The sequence below is a fragment of the Sus scrofa genome, unplaced genomic scaffold (genome assembly GCF_000003025.6).
Source record: "Sus scrofa isolate TJ Tabasco breed Duroc unplaced genomic scaffold, Sscrofa11.1 Contig1206, whole genome shotgun sequence".
Taxonomy (NCBI): domain Eukaryota; kingdom Metazoa; phylum Chordata; class Mammalia; order Artiodactyla; family Suidae; genus Sus; species Sus scrofa.
In genome coordinates this window covers 1,204,227-1,231,547 of record NW_018084833.1, presented here as the reverse complement: position 1 = coordinate 1,231,547, position 27,321 = coordinate 1,204,227, and the positions used below count along the sequence as shown (strand labels likewise).

The 27,321-nt window shown below is 66.9% G+C and overlaps 1 protein-coding gene across 1 annotated transcript in view; it reads right to left on the bottom strand.

Annotated features, from left to right (window-relative positions):
- Positions 1–22,257, bottom strand: part of NOTCH1 (notch 1) — a 43,558-nt gene extending 21,301 nt beyond the window's left edge. Inside the window, exons 1-5 of the mRNA XM_021081037.1 lie at positions 21,927–22,257; positions 20,155–20,236; positions 3,339–3,601; positions 2,194–2,532; positions 269–391 (exon numbers count right to left, since the gene is read on the bottom strand). Coding sequence (XP_020936696.1) covers positions 269–391; positions 2,194–2,532; positions 3,339–3,601; positions 20,155–20,236; positions 21,927–21,987 — 868 coding nt within the window. The 5' untranslated portion in view covers positions 21,988–22,257. The remainder of the gene's footprint in view (positions 1–268; positions 392–2,193; positions 2,533–3,338; positions 3,602–20,154; positions 20,237–21,926) is intronic.
- Positions 22,258–27,321: the final 5,064 nt, after the last annotated feature.

Sequence of the window (27,321 nt, the reverse complement as noted above, 5' to 3'; positions counted from 1 at the left end):
CCCTGAGGCCAGGACCCGTGTCCCCTCTGCCAGCGTCCCCGTGTCCCGCCCGGCAAGCTGGGCTCACACCTGGGGACCTGATTCCAGGCTGCCTACAGCCTGCTGACACCACGTCACTGCTGACCGCTGACAGCTGAGGGGCCACCAGACCCTGGCAGAGGGGCAGTCCTGGGTCCCGGCCCCTTTCCCGGCCTGGCCAGGCTCTCGGCCCTCCACCCCCCAGACCCACGCGCATTGGCTCGAGCAGCGGTGGTGCCCGCGCACGCACCTGTCCACTCGGGCGGGCAGCGGCAGTTGTAAGTGTTCACGCCGTCGACGCAGGCGCCTCCGTTCTTGCAGCTGTTGCCGGGACAGTCGTCAATGTTCTCCTCGCAGTTCTGGCCGGTAAAGCCTGGGGCGGGAGGAGCCAGGGCCGCTCAGGCCTCCCCACGAGGCTGGCCGCAGGGGCTGCGTCTCGCCGGCCCCACCACGCTCTCCTGGGGCTCTGACACCTTCCTGGCCGGACCCGCGACCCCCGGCTCTGGATGGAGCTGCCCCTCTGAGGCCTGCCACCGCCTTGGAGCCGCTGGAATCCCCACCCCACGCCCTGCCCCGCCACGCCTGTGAATGCCGCACACCCAAGCCCATGGGCAACGCGTTCCTCCCCAAGGGACCATCTTGCAAAGGGCGGCTGAGCAGACGGACGCGGGGGCACGGCTTCTAGGGGTTCTGTGGTGGAAGGCGTTCTCCCACAAGTGGGCACTGCCCGAGGGCAGCGGGCTCTCGGCAGCGCCCGGTGTGCAGCCAGTTTCCCATTCTGCAGGGGCTGCACTGGGCCTGGGGACCAAGCTGGGGACCGGAGACGGTGGGACCGGGGCAGGGGGCGGGGGGGGCATCCCGGGGGGCCGTGCAGACACAGCTCTCCGCTTCCCGGGAACGGAGGCACTGACCCACCCCAGCCTGGCCGACCTCCCGGTACCGCCTCGGCGGCCAGCCAGTTAGCTATTAATCTGTCCAACTCCCGCTGGTTCAATAATCAACCCAGAAAGGTGCGCCTGGCAATGGCCAAGCTGCAGCCAGTTACTAATCACTGCCCCTCCCTCCGAGCTCCCCCCAGCCCGAACTCCAGTCCCACTGTGTGTGGGGGCGGGGGCACCAGCACCCACTCCATGTGTGGGGTGGCCCTCACCACGGCCCCTCTTGACCCAAGTGGCCAGACTCCAGGTCCCGCAGCCACCAGCAAGGCATCTGAACCCAGAACCCAGGAGCAGGCCTGGCAAGAGGGCTCTGCCTTCAGCCCCTGGAGGGCACAGGGGCCCAGCCGGGTGGCCAGCAGCGCCAGGGCCAGCAGGTGGCGAGGGGAGCACCCAGTGACATGCAGGAAATGCATGCGCCTGCTGTCTGCACTCAGAGGCGGCCGCTGCAGAGTCGAGGCTGGGGCCTGGCGGACAGCGGGCAGGCAGGGCACTTCCTGTTTGCAGGTCCCGGGCTGGCAGGGGCAGCGTAGGGGCTGGGGCAGCTCTGGGTTCACCCCTGGGTCAGCCGGACCGTGGGTCCCAAACCCCAGCAGCCCCCGCTCCTCGTCCCCTGCCTCTCCTGAAACCCCGCCCCTTCCCGGTTCCTGCCTAACCGCTGTGTGCGGCTGCCGCACTAGAGGCTCTCAGACCTATCGTCATTATCATTAATTTTAGATCCGCGGCAGCAAAACTTACTCAAATGAAAACTACAGCGGAAAGTGTGGGACACACAACAGGGACAGGAGCTGCTTCAGGGATGGTGGGCGCTCCGCCCGCCTGTCACTCCCCCCCAGCCCCCGTGGGAGACAGGCAGGGCCAGGAGGAAGGGCCACCATGGGGGCAAGTGACCCGCCCGCCCCAGCCCCACTGTCCCCACCCTGGGGAGCAGGGGAGGCCCCAAGGGCCACACAAGCAAGGGCGCCCCCTGCAGCGGTGGAGTTTCGTAATTTGTACGTGGGCCTACGGACTCCTGAGTGGCTTGAAGAAGGCTGGTGCCCACCACGCCAGGACGCTCAGAGCAGGGACCAGGTGCCAGGGGCCGCGAGGACAGGAATGACCCAGGGCGGAGCCCCACGCTCCCTCCACACTGGGCGCCCCCAGCCCTCCCTCCGGTGGCCTTGGTTCCCGCCAGCCACCCGCCGGAGGAAGCGGGGGCTGCCCCCGAACACACCACCCACGGGGGCCAGTGGGGCAGTACCTGGCAGGCAAGCGCACTCATGGGTGGTGTCCCCCGTGGGGCGGCAGGTGCCCCCGTTCTGGCAGGGGGAGGGGCTGCAGGGCACGTAGGGCAGCTCGCAGTGGGGGCCGGTGTGGGTGGCGCGGCAGGCACAGCGGTAGGAGCCCAGCTCGTTGTGGCAGGTGCCCCCGTGTTGGCATGGCCCGGGACTCTGGCTGCACTCGTTGATGTCCTGCCTGCAGGTGGGGCCGTGGAAGCCGGGAGGGCAGCGGCAGATGTACGAGGCCTCGAAGGGCAGGCACTGGCCGCCATTGGCACAGGGGTTGGAGGCGCAGGGGTCGGCCTGCTGGCAAGTCTTCCCTGGGGAGCGAGGGGGCGAGAGGGTCAGGCAGCCTCCTGCCCCCGGCGCCAGGCTGCCCTGAGAGTGCCGCGGAGGAGGTGCCCGCGGGGATGGAGCAGAGGGCACCAGCTCCTCGAACCCCAGGACCCCGACCATCTTAGAGGCCGAGTAGCTGTCCCAGGATCCAGGGCGGACGGGGGCACTGACCCAGGCTGTTCCTCCACAGCCTGGGCTCTTTTTTTTTTTTTTTTTTTTTTGTCTTTTTAGGGCCGCACCCACGGCATAAGGAGATTCCCAAGCTAGGGGTCCAATTGGAGTTGCAGCTGCCAGCCTACACCACAGCCACAGCAACGCGGGATCCATGCCGCAGCTTGAGGCAGCGCCGGATCCCTGACCCACCAAGGGATCTAACCTGCATCCTCATGGATAGCAATCAGGTTCTTAACCTGCCGAGCCACAACGGAAACTCCCCGAGCCCATGCTCATAAAACTGGTGCCCTCCTGGCAGGAAGCAGGTGGGGTATCCCCTTTTCTCACAGAGGCAGGGAGGGGTGGGGGCCCTCGAGCTGAAACCCCCCACCCCCAGGGCTGGAAAGGGGCAAAGGGACCCTCAGGGCGGTGGGGGGGGCGGGATCTGAGCGATTTCTAGGTCACAGACCCTGACCTTAACGGACCCCAAGCACAGCCTGGGACCCTGTTCCAGCAGCACAGACGGGAGCCCGGCTCTGCCAAGCACATTGGGCTACCTGGGCAGCTCGGGGGGGACCAGGCCTGCCCAGCCCTCTTGAGGGCTGAGGATCCAGTGGGGGCCCTTGGGTGTCCTTACCTGACCAGCCTGGGGGGCAGCGACACTTGAACTCGGTGAGTGTAAGCAGGTCACAGGTGCCACCATTGAGGCAGGGGCTGGCGAGGCAGGCGTTGTCGCGGGGCGTCAGGCACAGCGGCCCTGAGAAGCCCAGGCGGCAGGTGCAGGCGTAGTCCACCACACCGCCGCGGTCCAGCGTGTGGCATGTCCCGGCATTCTTGCAGGGGGCGCTGAGGCAGGGGTTGGGGGCCTGGCATCGCTGTCCTGCAAAGGCTCCGCTGCAGCTGCAAGAGACATGCCAGGGTGAGTCCCGGCTCCCCGACCCTGGGCAGCAGGCACAGCCAGGCACCAGCCTCTCGAGGGACGACGACCGGGGTGGCAGTTGCACAACCTCACAGTTGTGCCAAACACCACGGAACTGTACCCTTGAAAGTGGTACATTTTTTTTTTTTGTCTTTTTGCCTTTTCTAGGGCCGCTCCCACGGCACATGGAGGTTCCCAGGCTAGGGGTCGAATCGGAGCTGCAGCCACCGACCTACACCAGAGTCACGGCAGCATGGGATCTGAGCCATGTCTGCGACCTACACCACAGCCTCACGGCAACGCCGGATCCTTAACCCACGGAGCAAGGCCAGGGATCGAACCCACAACCTCATGGTTCCTAGTCGGATTCGTTAACCACTGAGCCACGACGGGAACTCCTAGGGTGGTTAACTTCATGTTAAACGAATTTCACCTCCATTAAAAAAAAAAAAAAAGATTATGTTAATTGAAGAAATGGGCTACAGACCAGAAAGTTCTGTGGGACCTGGGTTAGACTTTAAAACCCACGCAGGCGCCTGTCTGTAGCTTGGTGGGCTGCCCAGAAGGGGCCACCCGGGCCAGGTGCAGCCGTGCTCGGTGGAGGGGAATGGGTGCCCTGTGAAATCTTTTGGTTTTTTTGGGGGGGGCTTGTCTGCTTCTTTTCTCTCCAGCCTTTCTGGAAGGCACATGTGTTATCGGGTGATAAAAGGGCTCCGACTTTCTCCTCTTTCGATGGCAATATGATCAGAGGGAGAGGACGCAGACACGTGGTCTGGCTTCCCATTTTCTTTTCGGCGTGAAATTCTGTTGGGGTCTTAGGGGACGGGGCTCGTGCTGGCTGGCACCCCACCTCCACCCGCACGTAAGCTTTTCCCTTTGGGCATCGAGTCTTTACAGCAGGTGTCCCCACAGCATCAGCAGGGAGAAGCACCCACTGCCCAGCTGGGGAAGCCAGGGTCCAGGGACCCACCTCAGCGCTCCGGCAGTCCCGGGCCGGATGGGCGCCCTCCCCGGGTACACGCTGCTTAGGTTACGACGGGAGAAGGGGAACCGCGACGGGGGGGCCCTGGCTCCCTCGCCCCCGGGCCTGGTCTCCCCTGTTCCCTGTGGGAAAGGGTGCAGCACTTGCCCCCCCCCCCACCACCACCTGGTGGTTCAGCTTCTAGAGGCTGGGCCATAAATTGCCCCTCGAGGTCACCGCGTGGCCTCGCACTCAAGGGGACAGCTCCGTGGCGGCCCTGGGACCAGCCAGGCAGTGTTCTTCCCAGCGGCAAAGCCTCTGAGGCAGAGCGTGCCCTGGCGCGGCCCCCGCCCGCGGGCCTGGGAAGGCAGCTCTGACCACACTGGGCCCACAGGTCAGGGTGCTGGGTGGACGGGGCCCCCTCCCACCTGGGCGGAGGGAGGGCTCTGCCGGGCATGGGCCACTCCGCCTCCCAGAGCCCACCGGTGGGGGCTGCTCCTGGGGCCGGCTTCACTCCAGGGACCCCAACAAATGCCAGCCCAGCTTCCCCCCCCCCCACCCCCCGCCTGCCCCAGGGGCCAAAACCAAAGCGCACCCGGGAAAGGGGGCGGGTCGGCCCCAGAGAGGCCCTGTCCCCAAGCCCGGCAGTTTGGGGGGCTGGGGTCTGTGTGTCTCAGCAGCTGGACTGCTCCCCTGTCCTCACGGCCTGGGAGGCATCTGTCTCCCTGAAGGCCTTTATCTGTGGCTGTGGCTAGGGCAGGGCGGGCGGGGAGGACGCAAAATGGCCACTCGGGCCCACCATCTGTTGCCAGAAGCCAAAAGTCCCAAACCAACTGGCTTAAAGAAAACCAGCTGCCCCTCTGGGAGGGGTCCGGGGGGGTAACTCAAGCCTGAGCCCTGGCTCCCGACCAGCCCGCTCAGGAAGGGGAGGAGGGGGAAAGGGGAGGCTCCTATGAGGGGCAGAGACCCTGGGGCGCACCCCCCAGCAGCTGGTGCCCTGGCACCTTGGGCTCCTGCAAGGCCACACCCCGGGACTGTGCGTGGATCCAGTTACAGGCGCCTGGTCCTGGCCTGAGTGGCGCTGGGAACGCGGGAGCTGGGGGGAGGGGAGGCCAGAGGCAGCGCCTCCCCCAGACCATCAATGGCCTTCATTGTCAGGCGGGAGCTGGCCGGCGCTCCCACCCCACCGGAGAAAAGCCTCTTTTTCCTCTGGCAGCTACGATGGAGCAGGCAGGCGGTGGGTGCTGGACAGGGCGCTGGGCCCCCAAAGCAGGGTAGGACCCCTCCCTCTCCCCCTCGGTGCCGGGCCCCACCCCCCAGCGCCAAGGGTAGGAAAGCCCACCAAGGTGGGGAGACGAGGCCCACCCTGCTCTGGGGAATTCACACAAGGCTGCCCAGAGCCATCCTTTCGTGGGCCAGGCCTCATCACGGTGTGTGGGGGGGACACGCTGGGGACCGCCACCACGAGAGGAGCCCCCTGCTCTGCACCTCAGTGTGTCAGAACGTGAAGTGTAACCACGTGGACCATGAGGCCCTGCCCAGACACACAGCCCTCCGCCCGCCGGCACCCTCCCCCGCGCCCGGCATGGGGCGCGTAAGGGGGGGACTGTGGGAGAATCCGCCTGGACCGGGAGCATCGCGGCCAGCAGGCTGTATGATGCTGGGCCAGCGAGAGGGAAAACACGCCCAGTAAATCGGGCGTCGGCAGCATGGACAAAGGGCGGCCGGGGAGCAGGTGCGCCTGTGGCCGGGGACGCGGGCGGCAGCTGCTCCCGGCCGGGTGCGGCGGCCGCCAACCCCAGCGGGCGGGGCGGGAGCCAGGGAGGCTCCTCCGTGGGGGAACGCGGCGGCTGAGAGGGTCCATTGTCCTCCCCACTCCCGCCCAGGCCTGGCGGACACTGCCGCGAAGGCACGCTGCCCAGCCGGGCCGGCTCCAGGGCCAGGCCTGGCTGCCATCCACTGCCCGCACCCCAGCTCTGGGACAGGCGGGCCGCGAGGGAGGGGCAGCCTCTGGAGCGGGGGCAGCCGAGGCAGGTGCTCCGTGGGGGAGCGCTGGGCGCGGGGTGCAACCAGGGCTTGGCCAGGTGCCCGAGCTGGAGAGGGGAAGCTCTCAGCCAGGTAGGCGGGGTCTGGGCCCGGGGTGGGTGGAGCAGCTTAAAGCCAGTCCTGGAGCCCCCGCCCCCAGTCCACCCCCCTGCCCCCCGCCCCAGACCTGAGCTCTGTTCCCTCTCTGGGCAGCCCCCAGCCCTGCCTCTCTCTCCCCTCTCTCCTGTCTGCATCTCTCTGCCACCGGGCTGTAGCCGCTTCCTGGGGCAACACCTGTTACCTTCTCTGCCCACAGCATCTGGACTTCCCCGAGAAGTGGCTGCTCAGACGTGGCCAGGGCCACCAGACAGCGACCAAGCCCTCCTGCCGTTCTGTCCTCAACACCTGTCCTGGCGGGTCCGTGAGGGAAGTTGCACCCAACACCTGCCAGGCAATTCTGGGACCTCCCAAAGGGGCCCCGGTGACGGAAGAGCACCTCCCTCTGGGGGCGGGGGGGGCAGTGCCGAGGGCCCACGATGGGAGCCCCCACAACTGGACAAGCACTGTCCCAAGGCTGCCGGGCCCCCAAGGCTCTCCCCTCCTTGTTTCCCCCAGGAGGTCACCGCAGCACCTGCCCCCACATCCCAGTGGCAGGTGAGTGGAGGGGGGCGGGGGCAGCGGGGGGAGGGCAGCGGGGCCAAATGGCCGCTGCCTGCGGTCCCCAGCCTCCCCCGCTGTTCCTGCCTTGATATTTCCTCTGCGCTGGGGCCTGCCCTCCCCCCAGCCCTGCCCCAGCGCCGCTCCATAGAAATGCAGCTCCAGAAAGCATCCGGAGGCAGATGTGGCCTCGACCTCTTCCCCTTTCACCCGGGACTAATTCTAAATTGTGCTGTTTTCCTTTCTAAGCGAAGCGAGCCATCTGCCACCCCCAGGGGACAGATGACAGCTCCCGCCTCCCCTCAGCCCCAGTGAGGAGAGACTATGCAGGGAGGAGAGATTCCTGGGTTCAGCCCTCGAGGAGTTCATGGTCGAGGGGGGGTCTCGAGAGGGGGCCTCGCTGCGCTCGGCCAGGTGCGTAGGGAGGGGCTCTCCCTCCGGCCATGGCTGCTGGGCTGGGCACTGCCGCGTTTACCACCGCATCCCTGGGAATGTGTTCCCTGCACCAGGGGAGCGGCATGGGTTTAGAGAAGCCATGGGGACACAGGGCTTGCCAGGCGCAGAGGTGGCCCATCTCACGCTGCCTGGGGACCAGGACATGCAGCAGAAGAGCTAGAGACCCTGGCTGGAGGCCACGTCTGCAGGGCCCGGGCCTGCCCTCCAAAGGTGGCAGGGGCTGCGCCACCCAAGATGGAAAGTGACAGCTCTGCAGGTCCCTGGCCCCTGGATGCCCCACCAGCCTGAGCGCCCAGGTGGAAGGAGCCACCGGCTGGAACGGGCCGTCCTGTCCTTAACTGCCCTCTGCAGGACACTCCGGCCCCCAGCGCCTGTTCCCACCACCTCTGAGATCCAAAGTCCCCTCTGGCAGCAGAGGACAGAGTGGCCGCTCATGAGCAGTAAAGGGGGGTTATCCTCAGCAAAGCCCACCTCAGGCAAGGGCCCACCAAGCTGCCTGCTCCAGGGGTCCCCCGGCTGGCCCCTCAGCCCGGCCCCGGCCCTGTCTACATCGGGGTGCCTGCCCAGAGGCCCACTCCCCAACCAGCACTGCCCCTTCTCATGAACTTTCTGCCCAAGAAGCAGAGTCCTTGGTCCCCTGCTCTGGACCCTCCACTGCCAGAGTCATGGGGGCCCCTGGTGTTGGGGGGCCGGGGGCAAGGACAGCTGGCTATGGCCCTCCCTAGAGGTGGGCCTGCGGTGCTAAGCAAAGAGCCACTAACCCACTGGCAGGCAGGCAGGCCCGCCCACCCCTGGGCCGCTTGGCCGGGAGGTTCTGAGACCCTGGGGCCACCAGCAGACTGAGTGGAGAAGGCTCTTGACCCATTGCTGAAGGGGGACTGAGCAGGAGAGAGCGGGACCATGGGGCCCCCAATGCCCCCCCCCACTTCCCCCACACTCTGGAGCCCCACTGTGTTCCTAGCCAAGGCTTGAGGGGGTGGGCAGAGGGCAGGCTGAGGCCTCCAGACCGCGGTGAGGGCAGACACCTTCCAGGAGGCACCAGCTGCTAAGGGGTGACATGCTCTCAACAGGCTGGGTGGGGAGCTCGGTGACATCTGTCATCCCCGGGGGTCCTGGGGTCCTTTCCCACTGGGAACAGACAGGACAGCCTGGCTCTGGCGAGCAAAGCCCCGGGGACACCAGGTGACTCCTCGCTGCCCTTGCCCCACCTCCCGAAGCCACCAGGAAGGAGCCACGGCACATGCCAAGTCCTCAGGTCGCCTTCAAACTTACAGGACGCCCGTCAGGGACGGGCTAGAACCCAGCCCGTCTGCTGTGCCAGGGGCACCTGGAGGGCAGCCGGCCGCACTCCCCTACCCCTCCCTTTCCTGCTTCGGGGCACGGGCGGGCAGGGGTCAGGTGGGGTGTGCCTGGGGCAGCCCAGAGCACAGCACCCGGGCTTGGAGGCTACAGTGTGGGACTGCTGCGCCCCAGCAGCTGCGACCCCACTGCCCCGGGATGTGACTGCAGGGGAACCGGGCTGGGGCAGCTCAGTGCCGCAGCTCAGAGCCGTCAGTCTGGCCCCCAAGGCCTCAGGAAGGAGGCAGGGGGCCGTCGGGGCTGCAGAGGGCCTGGGAGCCCAGAAGAGGGACCAGCCAGGTCTGATGCAGACGGACCCCAACCCTGGACCACAGCTGACCCTTGGCCCTGAGTGGCAGCGGCCGGAACCCAGTGCCCGGTGGGGTGGGGCGCACAGCAGCCGCTCCTGGCACCCGGGGCTCTTTGTTGCGAAGCTCCCCGCGCTGCACCTTCGGATGGTCCAGAACACCCTGGGAAGAGGAAGTGCGGAGACGGGGAAGCCCTTTGTGTGGGACGGAAGCCACCTTTCCCACCGCAGGGAGGACAATGGCCCTGGGCTCGCTGCCCCCACGGGCGCTCCGGCGGCCCCGCCCTCGGCGTGGGAAGTGGGCGAAAGACGGAAAGGCCAGAGCAGAGGTCCAGCGGCTTCCCGGGGGCGGCCAGGCGGCAGCGGCAGCCCAGGCCCACGACGGGGAGGCCGCTGCCTGGCCAGCCCCGCCCGCCCAGCGCGGCAAAAGGCACAGCCGGGAGCGCAGGCGCTCTGGGAACTGGCCGTCCCCGGGCCCAGGGGCCGGTGGGCGTGAGACAAAAGCCTGCTGCCCCCACGGCCCTGCTCCCTGGAGGGGCTTCCCAACCGCCCCCTCAGGACTGTAACTGCGCGTGTCCTCAGGCTGGAGGGCAGCTAGAGGGGCGCCCTTCCCTGGGCTCACCCCAACGCTCCTGCTCCCAGGGACCCACGTGGCGGAGCCCGGACCCGCCCCCAGCAAGGCCGGGGACCCCCACAGCCGCCAGGGCCCGGACCCACCCCCCCAGACGCCAGGATGCGCTGAGAGGGGATTGATGCCCGCGGCCCAGGGCCATGGGGAGGGCTTAATCCAAACTCAATTAATTAAGTCAGCAACTGCAGAGCGAGCTCCACGCTGAAGCCAGAAACGATTCTGCCCACTTCCCGCCTCTGCTCGCAGGCGCAGAGGCCGTCTGGGGGCGTCGGGGGAGGGGGGCTGCCCACCGGCGCTCCTGTCCTCTCCCGCTGACCGGCAGGCCCTCGGGGGCAGCCTGGCTCTGCATCCGGGTCTGGGTGAAGACGCGGTGGGGGGACACCAAAGCATGACGTGGGTCCCGCAGTGAAGCAGCTGAGGACGCCCCCTCCCCGCTCCCGGACCTGTACCTGGACTCTGCCGGCAGTACCTCCCACACCCGGGCGGCCCTGCGGGTTCACGCCAGGCCCGTTTTACAGTCGAGCAGCCCATGCCATGGCACCACCAGATCTGAATGCGGTTCCTAACCTCTCCTGCCACCAAGAGTGGCCAGAGGCCACCGGGGGCCGGGACTTCTTGCCCGACCCCCCGATCTCCCCAGACCGGGAGGCCGGAACAGACAGCGCGTTCTTACATCCCTACAAGACCCAGCGGGACGAAACACCCCAGACTGGCAGCGGAGGACTGGTGGATGCGGGGTCGGGGGGGTCTGGACTAGAGGCCTGGGAACTGGGGGGCTGCCAGCCGGCGGGGGGATGGCTCTGGGCCCTCGCTCCCTGCACCCCTTCCGTGCAGCAGAGGGTCACAGCCGGGCCAGACACCTGCCACCACCCTCACCCACAGTGCCTGCGGGGCCTTCCTTCCTGTCTGGCCCGGGGACGGAGGAAACGCGGCTCCGTGTGGCTGGCCAGCCGCCGCACAGGCCGAAGGGGAGCAGCCCCGCTGCACCCTCCCGTGCTCCCAGGACGCCCCCTCGACTGACGGTGGCCTCTGACCACGTGCCACACGGTGCACAAGCTTCCGGGGTGATCCTTGCAGGGTGACCCACCCCGCCCTGCAACCAGGGCCTTTCTGAGGACTCCTCCCCCAGCTCAGGTGGGCCACCTGCCCACCCCCGCCCTGCCTCAGGCCCCCCAGGCCCCCAAGGCTTGCTCCCTTGGCGGTCCACTCACAGCCCTGCTCTCACCTGCTCTCACCCCGGGCCCAGCACCGTCGCCCCGGCTCCAAGGAACACAGCCAACACCTGAAGACAGAAGCCAGCCCCAGCTGCACCCAGGCCCGGTGACCAGCGACAGGCCTGCACTGTCACACCCTAGGGATGGCCCGGCAGCCTGGCCAGCTGGTGGGAGCGCGGGCGCTCTGCGGGCTCTTCCCCTCGGGAAGAGTCCCGGATTGTCTGCACGAGCTGCTCGTCCAAATCCTGGGCTGGCTGGTGCCAGGGAACTTTCTGGACGGGGATCTGGAACACGGGGTCAGGCCCCAGTGTGGAGTCCAGGAAAACGGACACATCCCCCCAGGAAACAGAGACCACCCCACCCGGGACCCACCACCTCACTTCCCACAGACTTGTGTGAACCTACAGCTGTCTCGAAATACGACGCCGAATTAAAAGGGACCACAGACAGGCAGTGAGGTGACCTCTGCGGCTCAGGACTGTGGCGGAAGGCCTCCCCTCCCCCTCACGGAGCCAGGGTCCCATCTTCCCACAAGCAAGGGGAGCTCAGAGAGGTGCGTGAACAGAGCAAGGTCACACAGCCCACGCAGCACCCCCAGCCCGGCCTGGGGGGACGCTGGAATGCGGCAACCCCAGCGTGCAAGGTGCAAGCCAGCACTGGGAAACCGGCCTGGACGGTGCCTCCCTGCGGCCTGGAAGCCAGGCCTTCGAAACCTGGACCTGCCCGCCTGCCTCCCCTTCCAGCTCCGAGCCCATCTGGCTCCAGCTTCCCCGAGCTGCCGAATGCCTGTACTACGTCAGCCCTGGACCCTGGACCACCAGGGACAATGTGCCACAGGCCGAGCCCCTGCCACAGTGGACACCGGGACACACAGCCCTGCCTGGCCACCCCCGTCTGGTTCTCAACCAGACAGGCCTGAGGCCGCCCTCGTCTGACCCCTGAGGGGGAAGCAAGGGGAGTCCCGCCCTGTGGGGCCTCCCTGGGAGCCAGGACCAGCCTGGTGAGAGGGGTAAAGAGACCCTCAGGGGACCGGAAGGCCCAGAGGGCATCACCCCTCAGCCCCCTGTGGACACAGGGGAGACGAGGCCCCAGGGGGCGGAAGCGTGGCCCGGTCCCCGCCGGTCCCCACCGGTCCCCACCTCAGGCCAGCAGCTCAGCATCTTTTACTGAAAAGCTGTCAGGGAAAAACACACACACTCAGAACTCCGGCTTCTCCCCCAAAACTCTCATTTCCAGTAACTGTGTAGTTTCCGCTTATGAACAACTGAAACCGAGAGGAAATGGTAGGAGGTAGGTCCCCGCGCCCGGTCCCTGCCGCTCAGGCACCGACAGATCTTTCCAGAGCCTGCCGCCCACCCACTCCCACACGCACCCCTGCCATGGGCCCAAGACAACCAGGGGGAGGGGGCCGGGCTGGGGCCGCGCCCTCCTGGCAGCTTCCGGGGCCCAGGCGCCCTGGCGCCTGTCCGGCCAAGGGTCTCAGCGGGTCTCGTCCACGGCAGGTGCCTGTGGCTTGGCTGGGATGCGCTGGCCCACGAGGGCGGGTAAAGGAGGCAAGAGCCCCGGAGCCAAGCAGCCGCCCCTGTCTCCAAGCAGCCCCTGGGGAAGCAGACGGCTGAGTGCCCGAGCATCCCCTCGGCACCCGAACCAGGGTTCTTCCAGCCCCGGCCCCGTATCGGTCCCCGGCGTTTCCAACCCCTCATGGCCACCTCTCGAACCCCAGCCCTCTCCCGGGCCCGCTGCACTCAGAGATCAAGGGGACACACGGGACCTGCCCGCCCTGGGCCTCGGCCCGGCTGGGAGAGGCTGGCTTTTGCGCTACCTGTGGGGCGAGAGTTTGTTCAGCAAATCAGCAGTGTCAACAGAGGGACAAGGGGACCGTTTACCCAGCTTAAAAGAACAACCAATTCAAGCACTTCAGAGACACAAGCCTGACACCCAGCCCGGTGACGGAAGGGGTGAGCTGGGACAGGTGGGGACAGAGGCTCACGCTCAGAGCGAGGCCACACCCGGCGCAGAGGGTCCAAACACGGCGTGTCGCTGCTGAAAAGCTCAACGGCTGATCTCGGCTTCGGCCTGGCCTCCCACGGGTGACAGCAGCGCCCACCCGGCACCCACCTGTCCCGCAGCCCCATGGGCGCGGGGGTGAGCTCTGGGAGGGGAGCTCCAGGCCACCCGTGGCCGGGCAGCCTGTCTGCGTGACTCAGGATGAGGAGCCACAGTGTGGGCGCTGGAGGAGAGGCCCCCCTACCAGGCACCTGCCGCCTCACTGAGGCCTTCGTGAAACTGGGACCCCAGGCACTCCTTCCAGGAAACTCAGGTGGAGGGGCTCCAGGTCAGACCCCCGGTCCCCAGCCCAGGAGGGCTCAAGACCCACAGTGCTGCGCATGGGGCGGGAGGGCCTTTGGGAGCCCTGGGCTGCAGGGTCGGGGGGATGCCTCGCCGGAGAGGCCGGGCCTCCAGGGGCATCCACACGCCCTCGACGGCTTCATGCCAGGAAAGGAGTGGGGAGGAGGCGACGCACTGACCCAGCTAATTCACTCCCAGTGTGAACGACAGGTCAGACTCCCTTCCCAGAAGCTCCTGACGGAGGGCAGGGGCAGGGCGTGGGTGGAGGAGACCCCAGCAAGAAGGGGCCGCCCCATGGCAAACACGGGGGAGTGGGTCTGTGCCCAGGGGCCTCTGCGTCCCAGAGCTGCACCCAGGGCTGCACCCAGGGCTGTGCCAACCGGTGATCCTGGGATGTGGGGACCGGGGACCCTCCACCGGGCCGAGCAGGTGTCCACGTGCTAACACGGTCTGGTGTCCCTGAGGGCAATGTAGAGGGACCTGTCTGTGGCCAAAAGCGAGGCGCCAGCCCCCAGCCTGCTCTGTGCTCACACACGCCAGAGCACCTCCCAGGGGTATGGCTGGTGACTCTGAGCTGACCCTGAGGGCCCAGGACAAGCTGTGCCCTCACCGCAGGAAAAAGCCGGGAAGTAGACAGATGGCACGGGCGGGCAGGGGCACGGGGTCTCAGCCTGCTCGCTCTCACCCCCAAAGCCTTACTTCCCAGTGATGCCCCTGCGGCTCCCCTCCACGGTGGACGCACCCCAAGGCCGCAGCAGCCCTGGGGCACCCGGGCCTCCATCAGCGGGCGGTTAAGGCGTCTGCCCCGACGTCTGGTCCTGAACACGCGCCTGCTCTCCCACGTGACCGCCTGGCCCCAGCACCTGGTAAGCGCTCCATAAGAGCCCACGCCCCCCAATCCGCGGTGCCAGGCAGCGGACCTCAATGGGGCTCCTCGGCTGCCAGGGGCAGACACGGGCACCGGCTCCTCCAGGAAGCCTTCCGGGCATCCGCCACCCCCAGCACCCACCTCCTCTGGACTTCCGTCCAAGCTGGCACAGGGACTTCATTGCTGGTGGTCCACCGCCAGCCAATCCCGGACAGTCCAGCGTCCAGTCCAGCGTCAGAGGCGTGACGCACAGACACACACGGAGTGAGACGCCGGATAAGAGGCACAAGAGGCCCCACTGTGATTCTGCTCACAGGAAGTGGCCAGAACAGGTAAAGCCAGAGACAGACAGCACATCAGTACCTGCCAGGGCCTGGGGGAGGGGAACGGGTGCCTGTCTAAAGGGCGTGGGGCTTCTGTTTGGGTGACAAAAAAGTTCCGGAACCATCGACCTTGCGAGAGTACTAAATGCCACTGAAACGAACACCCTCAGCGGCTAACGTCCTAACACTGATAAAAACGGGGTCATTCCCCACCCGAACACTAATACCTCCCCCCGTCTAGTCACAGGTCCTGTGTTCTCAGAGAGCAGAGCAAGGGGGAGCGAGGCCTGAGAGAGGAAATGCCGGGCGGGGGTGGGGGAGCCACAGACGCCTCCCTGGCAGAGGGCTTTCCCCTGCCCACCTGCCCTGTCCATCACGGCCCCCTCTCCAGCAGGTGGGTCCCCAGCACAGCAGGTCAGGTGATCAGGACACCAGAGCCCAGAGCTGGCCCCAGACTGGCAGAAGCGGCCCTGCTGCACGGCCAGGCCTGGCTCCTGGGCACCCACCCCAGGGTCCTGCCCGGAGGTGGCTGGAGGGGAGCTCAGGGGCCCCTACCCCCACACACTCACGTCCAGAGGACGAAACTGAGGCCCAGAGAAGAGAGGCGTGTCTGAGAGGCGCTCTATCTTCCAGGCTGTCCACGGCGGGGCATGGGTGGGGCCCCCCAGAGACAGCCCCACCGGGAACTTCCAGGCCATCAAACACATCCTGACCCACAGTCATGGTGCCCCGAAGCCAGCCGCTCGTTAAAGCCTCTGAGAAGACTCTAGAAAGTTCTGGATGTGCCCGTACATGAAAGCAAAAGCGGGCGCCAACAGGCCTCGGGTGCCCACACCCTTTCTCAGTGTCTTCATCTCTCAGCCTCAGTTTTTCCCACCTGTAAACTGGGCATTAAGAAAGGGCAGTGCCGGGCACCCCCCGGAGGGGTATGAGCCAGCTGAACAGGACGGCTGCCAGGGGTTTCTTGCTGCTGGATAAAAGCAGCTGTCTGTGCGAGGAGCTGTGATCATTGCATTGTTGAGGAAAAGCAATCTAGACGCTCAATCAACTCTGCGAAGCCACATCCTTTCACTATTTATAGACGAGACATGAAACAGGAAAGGTGCCCTCCCTACCCCAGGAGGGCGCAAACCCTCGGCCCAGCCCGGCACTGCCCAGCGGGCCCCATCTGCCAGTGCCAGCCACGACCACCCACCAAAGTCCCTCCCGGTCGAGGGGAACAGGGCCAGCCCCGGCTCCTGTGGGACCTTCGGGCTGCTGCCGGGCACCTGGGGACCAACGCCGGATGCCCCTCTGGACCACCAGCCCTGCTTCTAGGGCTCCCAGCCCCCGGCCTGAGCGCCTGCCGCCCTGCTGTCCTCTCGACGGAGGGCACGGTTTTCTCCTCTCTCCCCGCCCCCCTTTTGGCCGCACCCACCGCATGTGGAAGTTCCCAGGCCGGGGATCGAACCCACGCCACGGATCGAACCCACGCCACGGCTGCAGCCAAGCCGGATCCTTCACCTGCTGCGCCACAAGGGAGCCTCCTTTGTTCTTTGAAAAACACTTTATTTTTAAAAGATTATTTCTTTTTCAATGGAAAGGACTTTGGCTGCCGTTCAGAGGCAGGGCCAGGCCCGAGGAGGCACCTTCCTTTAGAAAACACAGGTTCCCTCCGCTTCGCCGTCAGCCGGTAGGTGAGACTTTCTAGCTGACGCCGGGCGTTCAACGTGTTTTTCTAACCCTGCGTCCTTGAGGCCGGGCGCTGCGTAAACAGAGGAAGTCCTGCGCAGACCCTTCTCGCTCTCAGCCCAGGGCTGTGGATCAGCGTGTTAACCTGTTCCTCCCCGGCCTCGCCCGGACCCGCAGGTGACTCAGTGGAAACGGACGGACCAGGTGACAGGCGTAACGTGCCATCCCCCGGCAGCCAGGCCGCCGAGTCACTTCCCACCCGACCCTCTGAACCTCCTCTTTTAAAGGGAAGTTGGCGTCCCTGCCCTGCTTCCTCAGAGGAGGGCCAGGGAGGGCAGGGCGGCGCGGGCAGGATGCGGCAGTGGTTAGGACACACGCTTTGGAGAAAGAGGCAGGGCCGGGCCCAGCTCTGCGCTGTGTGTTCCCGGGGCCGAGAGCCGACCTCTCTGTGCTTCCGCTTCCTTTCCCGCGCCCGATCCGTGCTCGGATCTGCCCAGAGCCGCGTCGGGCCAGGCTGCTCCCGCCCCGCGCTCACCGCCGCGCGTCCCTGCCGCCTCTCCTGCCTCCACACTGGGGAGTCGGCTCCCTCCGGGAGGGCAGGGGCTGGGACCTGAGTCCACCGCGCAGGGCCCAGCACGCACCAGGCACTCGGGCGTCGGAAGGAGGCAGGAAGGCTGCCGAAGGGCCACCGCGGGCGAAAAAATTCTCCCAGTTGGCCGGCCCCTCCCGGGCAGCACCCTGCTCAGGCCCACCAGGCCGCCCCCTCTGGGTTCTCTGAATTAACTCATCAGCCAACTCAACGTTCGAGAATGAGGATCCTGAAACCAGCACTGTCAGCTCAAAAGGAGAAGGCAGGGAGGAGACGGCCGCTCGGCGTGTGCCTATGACTGCCGCACTTACACAAGCCTCACGCACCCATGTGGCTCGGCCCCAAATTACACCCGGGGCAGGGGATCTGATTCTGGCGACCTGAGGATCTGGGTCACAGAGCTACCAGGCGGCAGAGCCAGGCCTCACGCGCCGGTGGTCCAAGGCTGAGGACACCACCTGCCAGCCGGCCGGCCCTCCCTCCCGGCGCCGGGGTTCACCCCCTTCTGCCAGCACCTGGAAGACCCCAGTGAGCCTCTGACTTGCTTGCAGGTGGGGGGCCTACCTTAGTCCCCCTGGGCCTCAGCTCCCAGCCCAGAACCAGGCAGCCCCCAGTAAGCCTTGGAACCGAAAATGCGCAGCCCCCAGAGGCAGTCCCCGTGGGCCTTCCCACCCCTCCCCCGCTCGAAAGGAAAGCGGGGGGCCCGCTGCAGTGTCTTCTCTACCCCGACGGGCGGACAAGGAGGCTGGAGGGGGCAGAGGGCCCAGCGCCCCATCACAGCCTGCCCGTGGGGCCACCGTGAACAGCCGCCGTCCAGAGACCAGCTTCGGCCCACGGGGACCTGAGCTGAGCCCTTCTCGCGGCCGCGGCTCTGTGACCTCCTGGGAAGGCATCGGCCCAACACGAGCCTCTTTTTCCGACCCCGAGCCCTGCAGCCACCTGACTAGCGGCTTCTGGGGAAGGTTCCTTCCCTCTGGGGTGGAAACAGATGATTCACCAGGTACTAACACGCCTGGCTTGACGGCACCAGCGTTTCCCACGCCCCGTCCACAGGGGAGCCCGCGAATCAGCACGGAAAGTCAAAGAACATTCTGAGGGTCCCGGCTGGACACTGCAGAGCTGGAAGACACACCCATTTGGCGGGGCTCGCCCCGCCCCCCCGCCCCCCCCCCGCCATGCCCCCCCCAGAAGGAAAGCGGCTCCTATCTTTGGGAGCGGCGGGGGGCGAGCCTCCCCCACCAGCAGACCCCCGGGGCCTCGGGGCACAGGCCCCTGGAGCAGCCGCAGCGCCCCCAAATGGCCCGAGGCCGGACCTGTGCCTCTCGGTGGCCGGCCGGTCCCGACTCTGATCCCACAGCACTTCCGTTCATCAGCCAAGTGGATCCGTGGGGCGCGCACAATAGGGTCTCTGTGGGCCGAGTTCGGCCGGGTGCCAGGCTGCACCGAGGGCAGGCTTCCCGCCAAGGAGGAGGGGGCGCAGCCGGAGGGAGGAGAAGGGCCAGCACCCCAGCCCTGATGTGTGGCCTGGCCTGGGGGCGCAGGCCTTGCCTCATGCCCAGCTCCTCTCCTCTAAGGGCCTCACCCTGAGGCCAGGGAGCAGCAGCCTGTGCCGCAAGGCAGCCCCCTCCCTGCCCAGTGCTGGCCCTGGGAGACCACAGGCTGGCCCTACTCCCTGGGGGCACTAGAGGAGACTGCCCCCACTGTCCCCAGTACACACTCACCGCACCCCCCCGCCCTCCCAAAGCTGTCCGCAGTTCAGAGACTGCCCCCCAACACACACACACGTACACACACTCACACCCCAGTGAGCTGAGCGCCAAAGCCAGAGCAGGAGCCGCCAGGCGGCAGGGAAGGGAGTTGTGCATTCTGGGAAGCCACGCATAATTAATCACTCAGCATTAATCCGCCTCCCCCAACAATAGCCACTGCACTTCCACTGAATCCCAGCTGTCGGTCTCTGAATGAAAGGAAACAAGACTTAGGGCATCAAGCGTTGGTGAGGCTTCTGCAGGAGGAGAAAAAGGCCCCCAAAAAGCAAAAAAAAAAAAAAAAAAAAAAAAAGTAGAGTGCATTCATTAGCGTCTGACAAAGACACAATGCGCTTTGTCCATTAAACTGCTCGCAGACCTGCTTAATTGGCTTCGGTGGAGGGGGGGGCAGGAGGGGGCTGCTTGCCCACCGGCCGGGCGGGCAGCGGGCCGGGCTGGGGGTTGTCAAGGGAATGGGCCCTCCGCCGTTGGAATGAGGGCGCGCCAGCCCGGCTGGGGAGCCGCTTCTCCTGCAGCCTGGGTGGGGGGTGCGTTCCTCCAGCCACCAGGCACCTCCTCATTATTCCCATCAGGGATCAACTCAAGTTGAAGGGCACCGGCCACAACCGAAAAGCCTCCCTCCGGCTGACAGGTTCACAGGCAGGCGGCAGCAGATTTTAACCGGATTCCTCGGCCAAGGCGGGGAAAACCGGGGCAGACCTCGAGTCACAGCTGAGGACCCAGGGCTGGGACGGCGCAGGGCCAGCCGTTAGGAGGTCAGGGCTGCAGATGCCAGGACAGAAGGCGAGCTCCTGGCAGGTGCTGCCACCCGCCATGGCAATGAGCACCGCCAGTCGGATGAGTCCCAGCCTCACGCCCCCAACCTCACCTGAGGCCGGAGAGGAGTGGAGAGGAGGGCAGCGGGCTGAGGAGGGGGGGCTTGGCTTCGAAACAGTCCGTTTCTTTTGGGCCTCACCTGCCCAGAGGAAGCAGCACCTGCCCAAAAGAGGGGCCCACAGGTGGCAGGGTGGTGAGGCTGGGCCTCTCGACAGAGGCTCCCGAGCCTCCCCGGCAGGTCTGTGGTTTCTCAGGACCGTGAGGAAGAAACAGGGACCAGGGACCCCCACCTGGCACCCCGGGAGCCTGCAGTGGCCCACAGAGGAGCGCGCAAACCTCCAGCGGCCAGACCCGCTCCGCGTGCAGCATAATTGCTGGTGATTAAGTAATTGCCAGACTTTGTCCAATAAAAGTAGCACGTGACCGCGCCCAGCCTTCTGGGCCATCTCCAGAAGACAATGGGCCAGTGTTCGGTGGCTGCGGCCTTGCTGCAGAAGGCAGGGGCTCTGCTCACCCCCCCCCCCAACGCAACAGGTCCCCGCAGGGGTGCGAATACTCACACGCAGGCCTCCGTGCCGTTGGGGAGTCCTTCGCACTTCCCGCCATTCAGGCAGGCCTCGCTGGGCTGGGAACACCGCAGGCCTGGGGAGAGGCAAGAGGAGAGGTCAGCCGGCCAGCCCCAGCAAGGGCCCACCCCAGGGACCTCCGGACATGGGGCTGTGGGGGGGCGGGGGCCCCCGGAAGCCCGGCCTGAACCCTGGAGGGCTTCATCATTCCGCCCAGAGTCCTGGGGCCAGAAATGCGGGGGAGGGCTGGCTGGCGGGCAGGTGGACAGGTCCCGCTCCAGGCGGAGCGGGGTGGCCTGGAATGCCTGGAGGCCAGCAGTGGAGACAGCCGGGATGAGCCGGGCCGCTCTCCCGAACTTCTCACTCCCTCCCTGTCCTCCCTGGGGACCCGAGCCAACCGCTAGGATCATCTTGCTGTTCAAACAAGTTCTTCGAGGGGACGGCGCGCAGGGGGGGGGTGGCCACACTCAGCTCCCCCGCTCGTGGGAAAATGCGACAGCTGCAAAGCCCGCTGCCCCGCCCGCCAACAAAGCGCCGGCAGAGGAATCAGAGCAGCCCATTGTCAGGCCAGGGCGCCTCCTGGGGCACCGGGACTGCACCCCAGGGACCTGGCCCCGCCTCCGCAGACACCCAATTCCAGCTCCCCAGGGTGGGCATCTTCAGCGGCAGCCCCCTCCACCCCTCCCAGGAGGGGGGATGAAGATGCTCCATTTGCCAGGAATTGGACCCCCCTCTCGGGAAGGGGTCAATTAATTAAGCCCCTTCCTCTCCATCTTACCAGGGCAGGTAAATTAAGCTCCTCTCCCGGAGGGGAGGGTGTGTGTAGATCGAGGGTGACAAGGAACCCTATTTTCTGGAAGCGCCGGAGTCATTCTCCCTCCAACTTTTAGGGGAAGAGCAAGATCAAACCCCATCGGATTCCTCCGAGAGCCTAAGTGAGCCGAGAGGACTAAGCGCCCCCTCCCAAACGCTGCAAGCTTTCCAAACTTGAACTCCACAAAGCGAAAGTCCCGCCGGAGGCAGCCAGTCTTCAGCACGCACACCCATCCCCCCAAATAACCGTGAGCCGGGCTGAGCGCAGGGACCGGTGTGGGGAGGAGACACCGCGGGCGGGGCGGCCGGGAGCCCGGGGACCCCGGGGTCCGTGGCCCTCGCCCCAGCCCCGAGCGAACGCTCGCCACCGAGAAGGAGGCCGGGCCCGCCGGGCCCGCCCCGCTCCCCTCTGCCCACCACGCCCCGCAGCCGCCGGCACCGGCCGTGCGGCTCCTAACGACGAACGCGGCGCCCGGGACCCCACGCTCCGCGCCCCAACATCCGCCCCCGCCGCGGGCAAGAGGCGAAGAAAGAAGATAAATGGCCTCAAAGCAACAGGAAACCAAAACTGGCTCGATTCAAAACGAAAAGTAGTAGGCAGCTCTCCCGCCCGCCCGCCCTGGCGGCGAGCCCCACGCGCGACTGGCGAAGGGCGAGCCCAGGGCTGGGTCTCCCGGGCCCCCAACGGCCCATGCCGGCCTTCAAACCCGATTTTAAACCCGTCCCCAAACTCGGTTCCAGGCGCGAGCAGCGCGATTCCGCCCCATGGGGCAGGCGACGCGAGGAAGGGTCAGCCTTTCTCCCCGAGTCCACGACTCCGGCCCCCACTCCGCCCCGGGTCGCCCGCCCCCCCCCTCCCCCGGCCGCCTGCTCCCAGCCACCCGGGGCGCGCGCGTAGGGTGCCGCCAAAAGTTTCCGAAGGCGCGGAAAGTTGCGGGCTCGCGGGCGCCTACCTCGTGCGGCGAGCGCGGGCAGCAGCGCCAGGCAGAGCAGGGGCGCCAGGAGCGGCGGCATGCCTGCCCGCCGGCTGCCCGCTGCACCCGGTGGTGGCCTCCTGTGCCCGGCCGGCTGGCCTCGGGCGTACACTCGCGCGCCGGACCGTCCCACGGGCGGCGGCGGCCTGCTATTGCCCTCTCCTTGCTGGCAGGGGGGCGACACTGAGCTCTCGGGGCCTCCCCGGCCCGGCTCCGCGCCCGGGATAGCTCCTCCGCTGCGCTCCCGCCCGCGCCCCGCGCCCAGCACCCAGAGGCCCGCGCCCCTGCGCTCCCTCCCACGGCCAAGGCACTAGTGAGGCGCTGGGGCGCCGTGCGCTCCGCCCCCGGCCCGCCGGCCCCGCCCCTGGGTCCCGCCCCCGCCGATGCCTCCGATCCCTCCGCACCCCTCGCCCCCTCGCTGGCCGCGCCCCTCCGCGCGCCTGGACCGGCCCCGCGCCTGCTCTGGCTGGGGCGCGCTTCCCGAGCCGGGGCCTCCGCGGTTGGGGGCCATGGCGCTTCGGGACCCCGTCAGCGCCCGGCCCTAGGGACTACTTCTCTGTCGAAAGTTTTCGGAGGCCAAAAGTTTGGTGCGAGGCCGCGGAAGGATCCGGCTCTGGGTGCCGCCGCGCTCGGCGACAATTGGCAACGATTTGCATCTCAATAGCGGAGGAGGCGCGGGCAGAGCAGGGAAAGGGGGGGCCGAGCAGGGAAAGGGGAGCCCGGGGCAGGCCATGCCCGGCGAGGAGCTGGGCTGGGGCAGGTGGAGAGGAGCGGCCGATGCCCAGTCTGGGGGCTTGTGGGACGGGGGCTCTGCGTGAAGTAGCGCCCTCGGCAGCCGTGGGTGCCCCCCTCGTCCAATGCAGGAGCTCCGCGGTCGCAGCTTTAAAGCCTTCGAGAGACCAAGCCCAGACTCCGGGCTGTTCTGAAGGCCGGGCACTTGACCCTGAGGCATGGTGGCACCGGGGCTGCGGCCTCCGAAAAGGGGGCTCTGGGTGCCCCCCAAAGGAAGTCTGGGGCCAATGCGTGGCTAGCTCCCTCAGGAGAGACTTGCCTCTAGACTCCTTGGTCACTGTCCTACCTCTCAGCCCAAGGTGCCCTGCAAAGCGCGCGCGCGGGTCAAGCGGACCTGTTGCCCTCGCTCTTGCAGCCCTGGGCCCCTCCCACGGGCTCCTTCCGGATTTCTTTCTGCGCGGCTGTGCCAGATTTGGGCAACTCTTGCCAACCCCGGTTAAGTGCTGGGCGTCCAAAACGCCTGTGGTAGTCCCTCCGAAACCAAAGTTCACAGCCTCACCCTGGGTACCCACAGCGCCCCCCCATCCCGACTCAGGGTATGGAGCCCCGTGGCCGGAGGCCCGCCCACGCAGCCCTGGGGGCCTTCCTGGAGTAGGTGATGCCAGAAGGAAGCCCCTAAGGGCTGAGAGGGACCTAGCCAGGTAAAGGGCCCAGGCAGGAGAAACTTCAGGACCGAAATCCCAGGGGCTGGCTGAGAAGCAGTCCTTGCCAGAGAGGCCCGAGAGGCGGGCAGAGAGGGGTTGCCTCGTGGTGGGCACATTTCACACCTGACCCCAGCCCACCCTTCTGGGCACACCTGTTGCCGGGCACTGGTGGCAGCTGGGATGCTGCAGCACAGCCAGACCAGGCCCCAAGCAGCTGTTGTGGGACACCCCCCCCCGCCGCCACCCCCGCTTGCCTCCTCCCCCGGCTGGCAGCATGTCTCAGAGCCGGGGTAACTCCTCGGGGTCAGTGCCCGGGAGAGGAGGCGTCTGGAGGCAGCAGATCTGTTTATATAACAGCAGCCAGGCAGGCTGGAGGAGCAGATTTTCCCTAGAAGGAAGAGGGGGGCTGCGAAGTCCCCCCCAGCTCTCAGTCTCAGGGCTCTGCACACCACACCCCCTCGGCCAGGCCGTCCTCCGTGAGCCACTGCCTGCGTGCCCCCCGGAGCCCTGCGTCTCTGCCAGGAGGCCCCAGGCCGGCAGTAAAGGCCTGTCCAGGGCTGGCTGGGGGGCAAGTTCTCCCCCTCTGCGAAGGAGCAGCCCTGGAGGAGAGGAGGCTCACCTGAGTCTGCCCAGTGCTGCCAGTTCTACCCTGGGCCTCTGCCCAGGAGCTGGACGCTCTCCTTAGCCCATGGTGCAGACAGGGCTACCAGGCCTTCTGTGGCAACCCCTGTGCCACCTGCCTCCTGGGAAACCCTCAGCGGAAGCCTGAAGTGCCTGGGGCTGGGAAGGGGCTTGTGCGTGAGGCCTGGACAGGGGCTGCTGCCTCCTCCACTCCTCCAGGCCTGGCAAGAGGCACCAGGCTTCTTCATTCACAAATTAGGCTGGAGACCCCTGGCCGCCTCCTCTCTTTATCAACAGTCCCAGGCCAGGGGGCTTGAGGGAGGGGAGGACTCGGGGGTCCTGATGGACTAGGCCCTGGAGACCTTCGGCACAGCGTGGGCAGCCCAGCGGCAGCCCTGGCGGATGGATGTTGGGGCCGCTAAGGAGAAACACCGGCGGGAGGGGAGGTGAATTTGGGGTGCTGGCCACCTCAAAAACCCAGTGGGAGGACGGGGCCTGGGACAGCCAGAGCTGAATTGGGGTGCAGAAGTGGGACGCAGCCCAGGGCTTCCTGTCCGCCGATGGTGGGGCCAGTCCCACAGGGCGCTCCCTTGCAGGCCGGATGCAGAGCCCAGGCCGTCTGGGGAACTGGAAGCAGCAGGGTGAGGCTGCAGGCCTGGCGCTCAGAGGGGATGTGTGTCCAGCGGCCACGTGCTTCTCCAGGGGCCAGCTTGACGGACCCGAAGGGGAGCAGGTCTGCTCGTGCCACAGCCAAGGCTGAGCTGGGTCAGGTCCCCTGTCCCTTGCCTCCAGAGAGAGAGACACAACGATGCCATTGCCAGGATGGGCTGGGGAGGCTGTGCTGATGTTGGCCCACTCCCCCCCCGAAAAGCCACCCCGGCCCCTCCTGCAGCGGGTCCAGCACGACTCGGCCTGCTCGGTGGGGGCGGGTGGGGGTTGTCAGCCAGATGCTAAGGTGCAGCCAGGCTGAGCCTCCTGGTCCTGGGGCACCAGCCCCTTTCCTTCCTGCAGGGCTTGGCCTTGGACTTTGGGTCCCCTGTGACCCCACAGCCCCAGAAAAGCATGATGCTCCTGACGTCAGAGATGTGGCAGGCCTGGTTCCGGGGCAGCCAGGTCCTGGCCTTGCTCTTCAGCAGGCAGGTGGGCCCTGGAGGGCCGCGATGGGCTGTGTGTGACCACAGCAGGCGGGGCACGTGGCCGCCCTCCCTGGCCTCGTGTGCTGTCCAGTGCAGCGCTGCAGTCTAATTGAGGGTGCAGGCACTGGCCAGCCTGTGTGGGTTACAGTGGCCTGAGGCAGAGGGGAGGGGGCGCCAGGAGGAGGGGGAGGGCTTGGAGGTGGGGCTGGGGCTGGGGGTGGCTTGTGATGGGGGCGCCAGCCCCACTCAGGGGCGGCTTGCAGGCCAGGGCGGCTGGGGTGCGGTTCCAGAACACAGCGGGTAGGGCTCTTCTACTCTGGAAGTTCACCATGAAGCACGTCTGACCCGCTTGCAAAGAGAGAGCCCTGGGCCCTGAGAGGTGCCCGGCCTCTGACCCCCCACCCCCGGCCCCCAGCCAGGCCCAGGCCCAGCTCTGGACTCCGGGCAGCGGGCCGCTGAGAGGTCACCACTGCATCCTCAGTTTCTGCCTCTACCAAGAGAGCTTTTTCTACATAACACTTCCAGAGGTTCGAGCATTTTCCTGGGACGTGGTCTCAGCGGCTGTGTGGTGTGACTTCAGGTGGAGGGGCAAGGGCTGGCTTCCAGGCCCCTGTGCTGGACCGGGGCCGTGCGTCTCCATGCCGGCTGCACGCAGGGCTACTCTAGCTCCTAGTTGCTCTTTCCCAAGGCGGGATTCGGGCGGACCTCGGAGTCCGGCCCCTCTTTCAGAGCAGGGAACGGCCGGCTGGGGTCTAGCATTTGCTTCTCTGCTCGCCCTTGCCCCCCACGCAGGGACCCTCTGTCCCCCGGGCCCAGGTGTGTACCCGCGCGGCTGCACGGGGCTCCGCCTGGCGGGGGCCCTGCCGGTGCTGGCGTCTCCCCCGGGCCAGCCTCGCAGGCCTGGTCGGGGAGGCCCTGCTCCCAACGGCCTGCAGTGAGTCAGTTCCCTGCTCTTCCGTCTGTGCCGTGTCCTCTGCTGAAACAACCCCCGCTCTTGTCGGCCTTCACCTTGTCCAGAAGCCGTCCCAGAGCCCCTGGGCCTCCTGGCTCCTGCAGCAATCACGCGGCGCTCTCCGGGCAGGTTCCTGGGCGCAGGGACCCATCCCTCTGGGTCCTATCCCCTCAACAGACGTGGCTAGCAGACAGCTCAGTGATGTGGGACTCAGTACAGGGCCCGGTCCTGCTCAGGGTCTGGTCCACCTGTCCCCACATCGGTCGCTGCACGGGAGCCTCAAGTCTGCTTGGCAGCTCGGGCCAGGAAGCGGGTGGCTGTGAGCCCCCTGCTGCCCAGGAAGGAGGGTCCGCGTCCCAGAGGCGGGCACAGCACCTGGGGAGTGTGTTGCCCGGGCAAGTCCCCTGACAGGTAGCTGCCTTCCGCAGCAGGTGAGCCCAGGAGGCCTGGCTGGTGTGGGCACCGAGGGTCCGTCTGGTGCTGGCATTTGAGAAATGGGCTACAGGACAGCGAGCGGAGCCCAGGCCCTGACAGTGACCCTGCTTCTCCTCAGGAGCCCCAGGGGCAGGTGGCCCAGCTCTGAGAAGGAGGGGCCCCGCTTGGCCCCCTCCAGGCCCCCAGCCCCCACATCTGCCCAGAGGGCCTGGGCGGGAAAAGCCCAGGCTTGCGTCAGTCACCCAGGGCCCGGTGGCTCCCCTGTGGGTCCCTAGGGAGGCGGCTGGCCTCAGAGAGGGAGGGCCCGCCCAGGACTCTGGGGCATCGTGGGGCCAGGCCAGGCCGCCGAACTCCTGGCAGAGGGTCACGGTGGGTGGGCTCAGAGAATCTGTCCAGCCCAGATCCGACATCTCCCGGCCGGGGCTAGCAGAGGGGCCAGGCCGCCCCAGGGGTGCCGTCACCTTGTCCCTTTTGTGGACAGGACGCTGATGCTCCGAGGGGGCTTGTGGAACCCGGCCTGGCACCGGGGTCGAGCCCTGCCAGCCCCATCCCCGTGGGTCCTGGGGACCCCTGCAGAGCTCGCTGGGAGCCGCGGGCTCTGGGGAGCTTCCAACCTGCCTGGCCCTGCTGGCTGCCGCTCAGAACTTTCTCCAAAAAGAAAGTTCCCCGGGGGCCGAAACTGCTCGGCCCCACCCTCTGAAGGATCCACGGAGCCTCCGCAGGCCTGAGTCACTCAGGGAGAAGCCAGCTGGCCGGGCATCTCCTCTCCTCCTTCTTTCTTCCTTCCTCGTCTT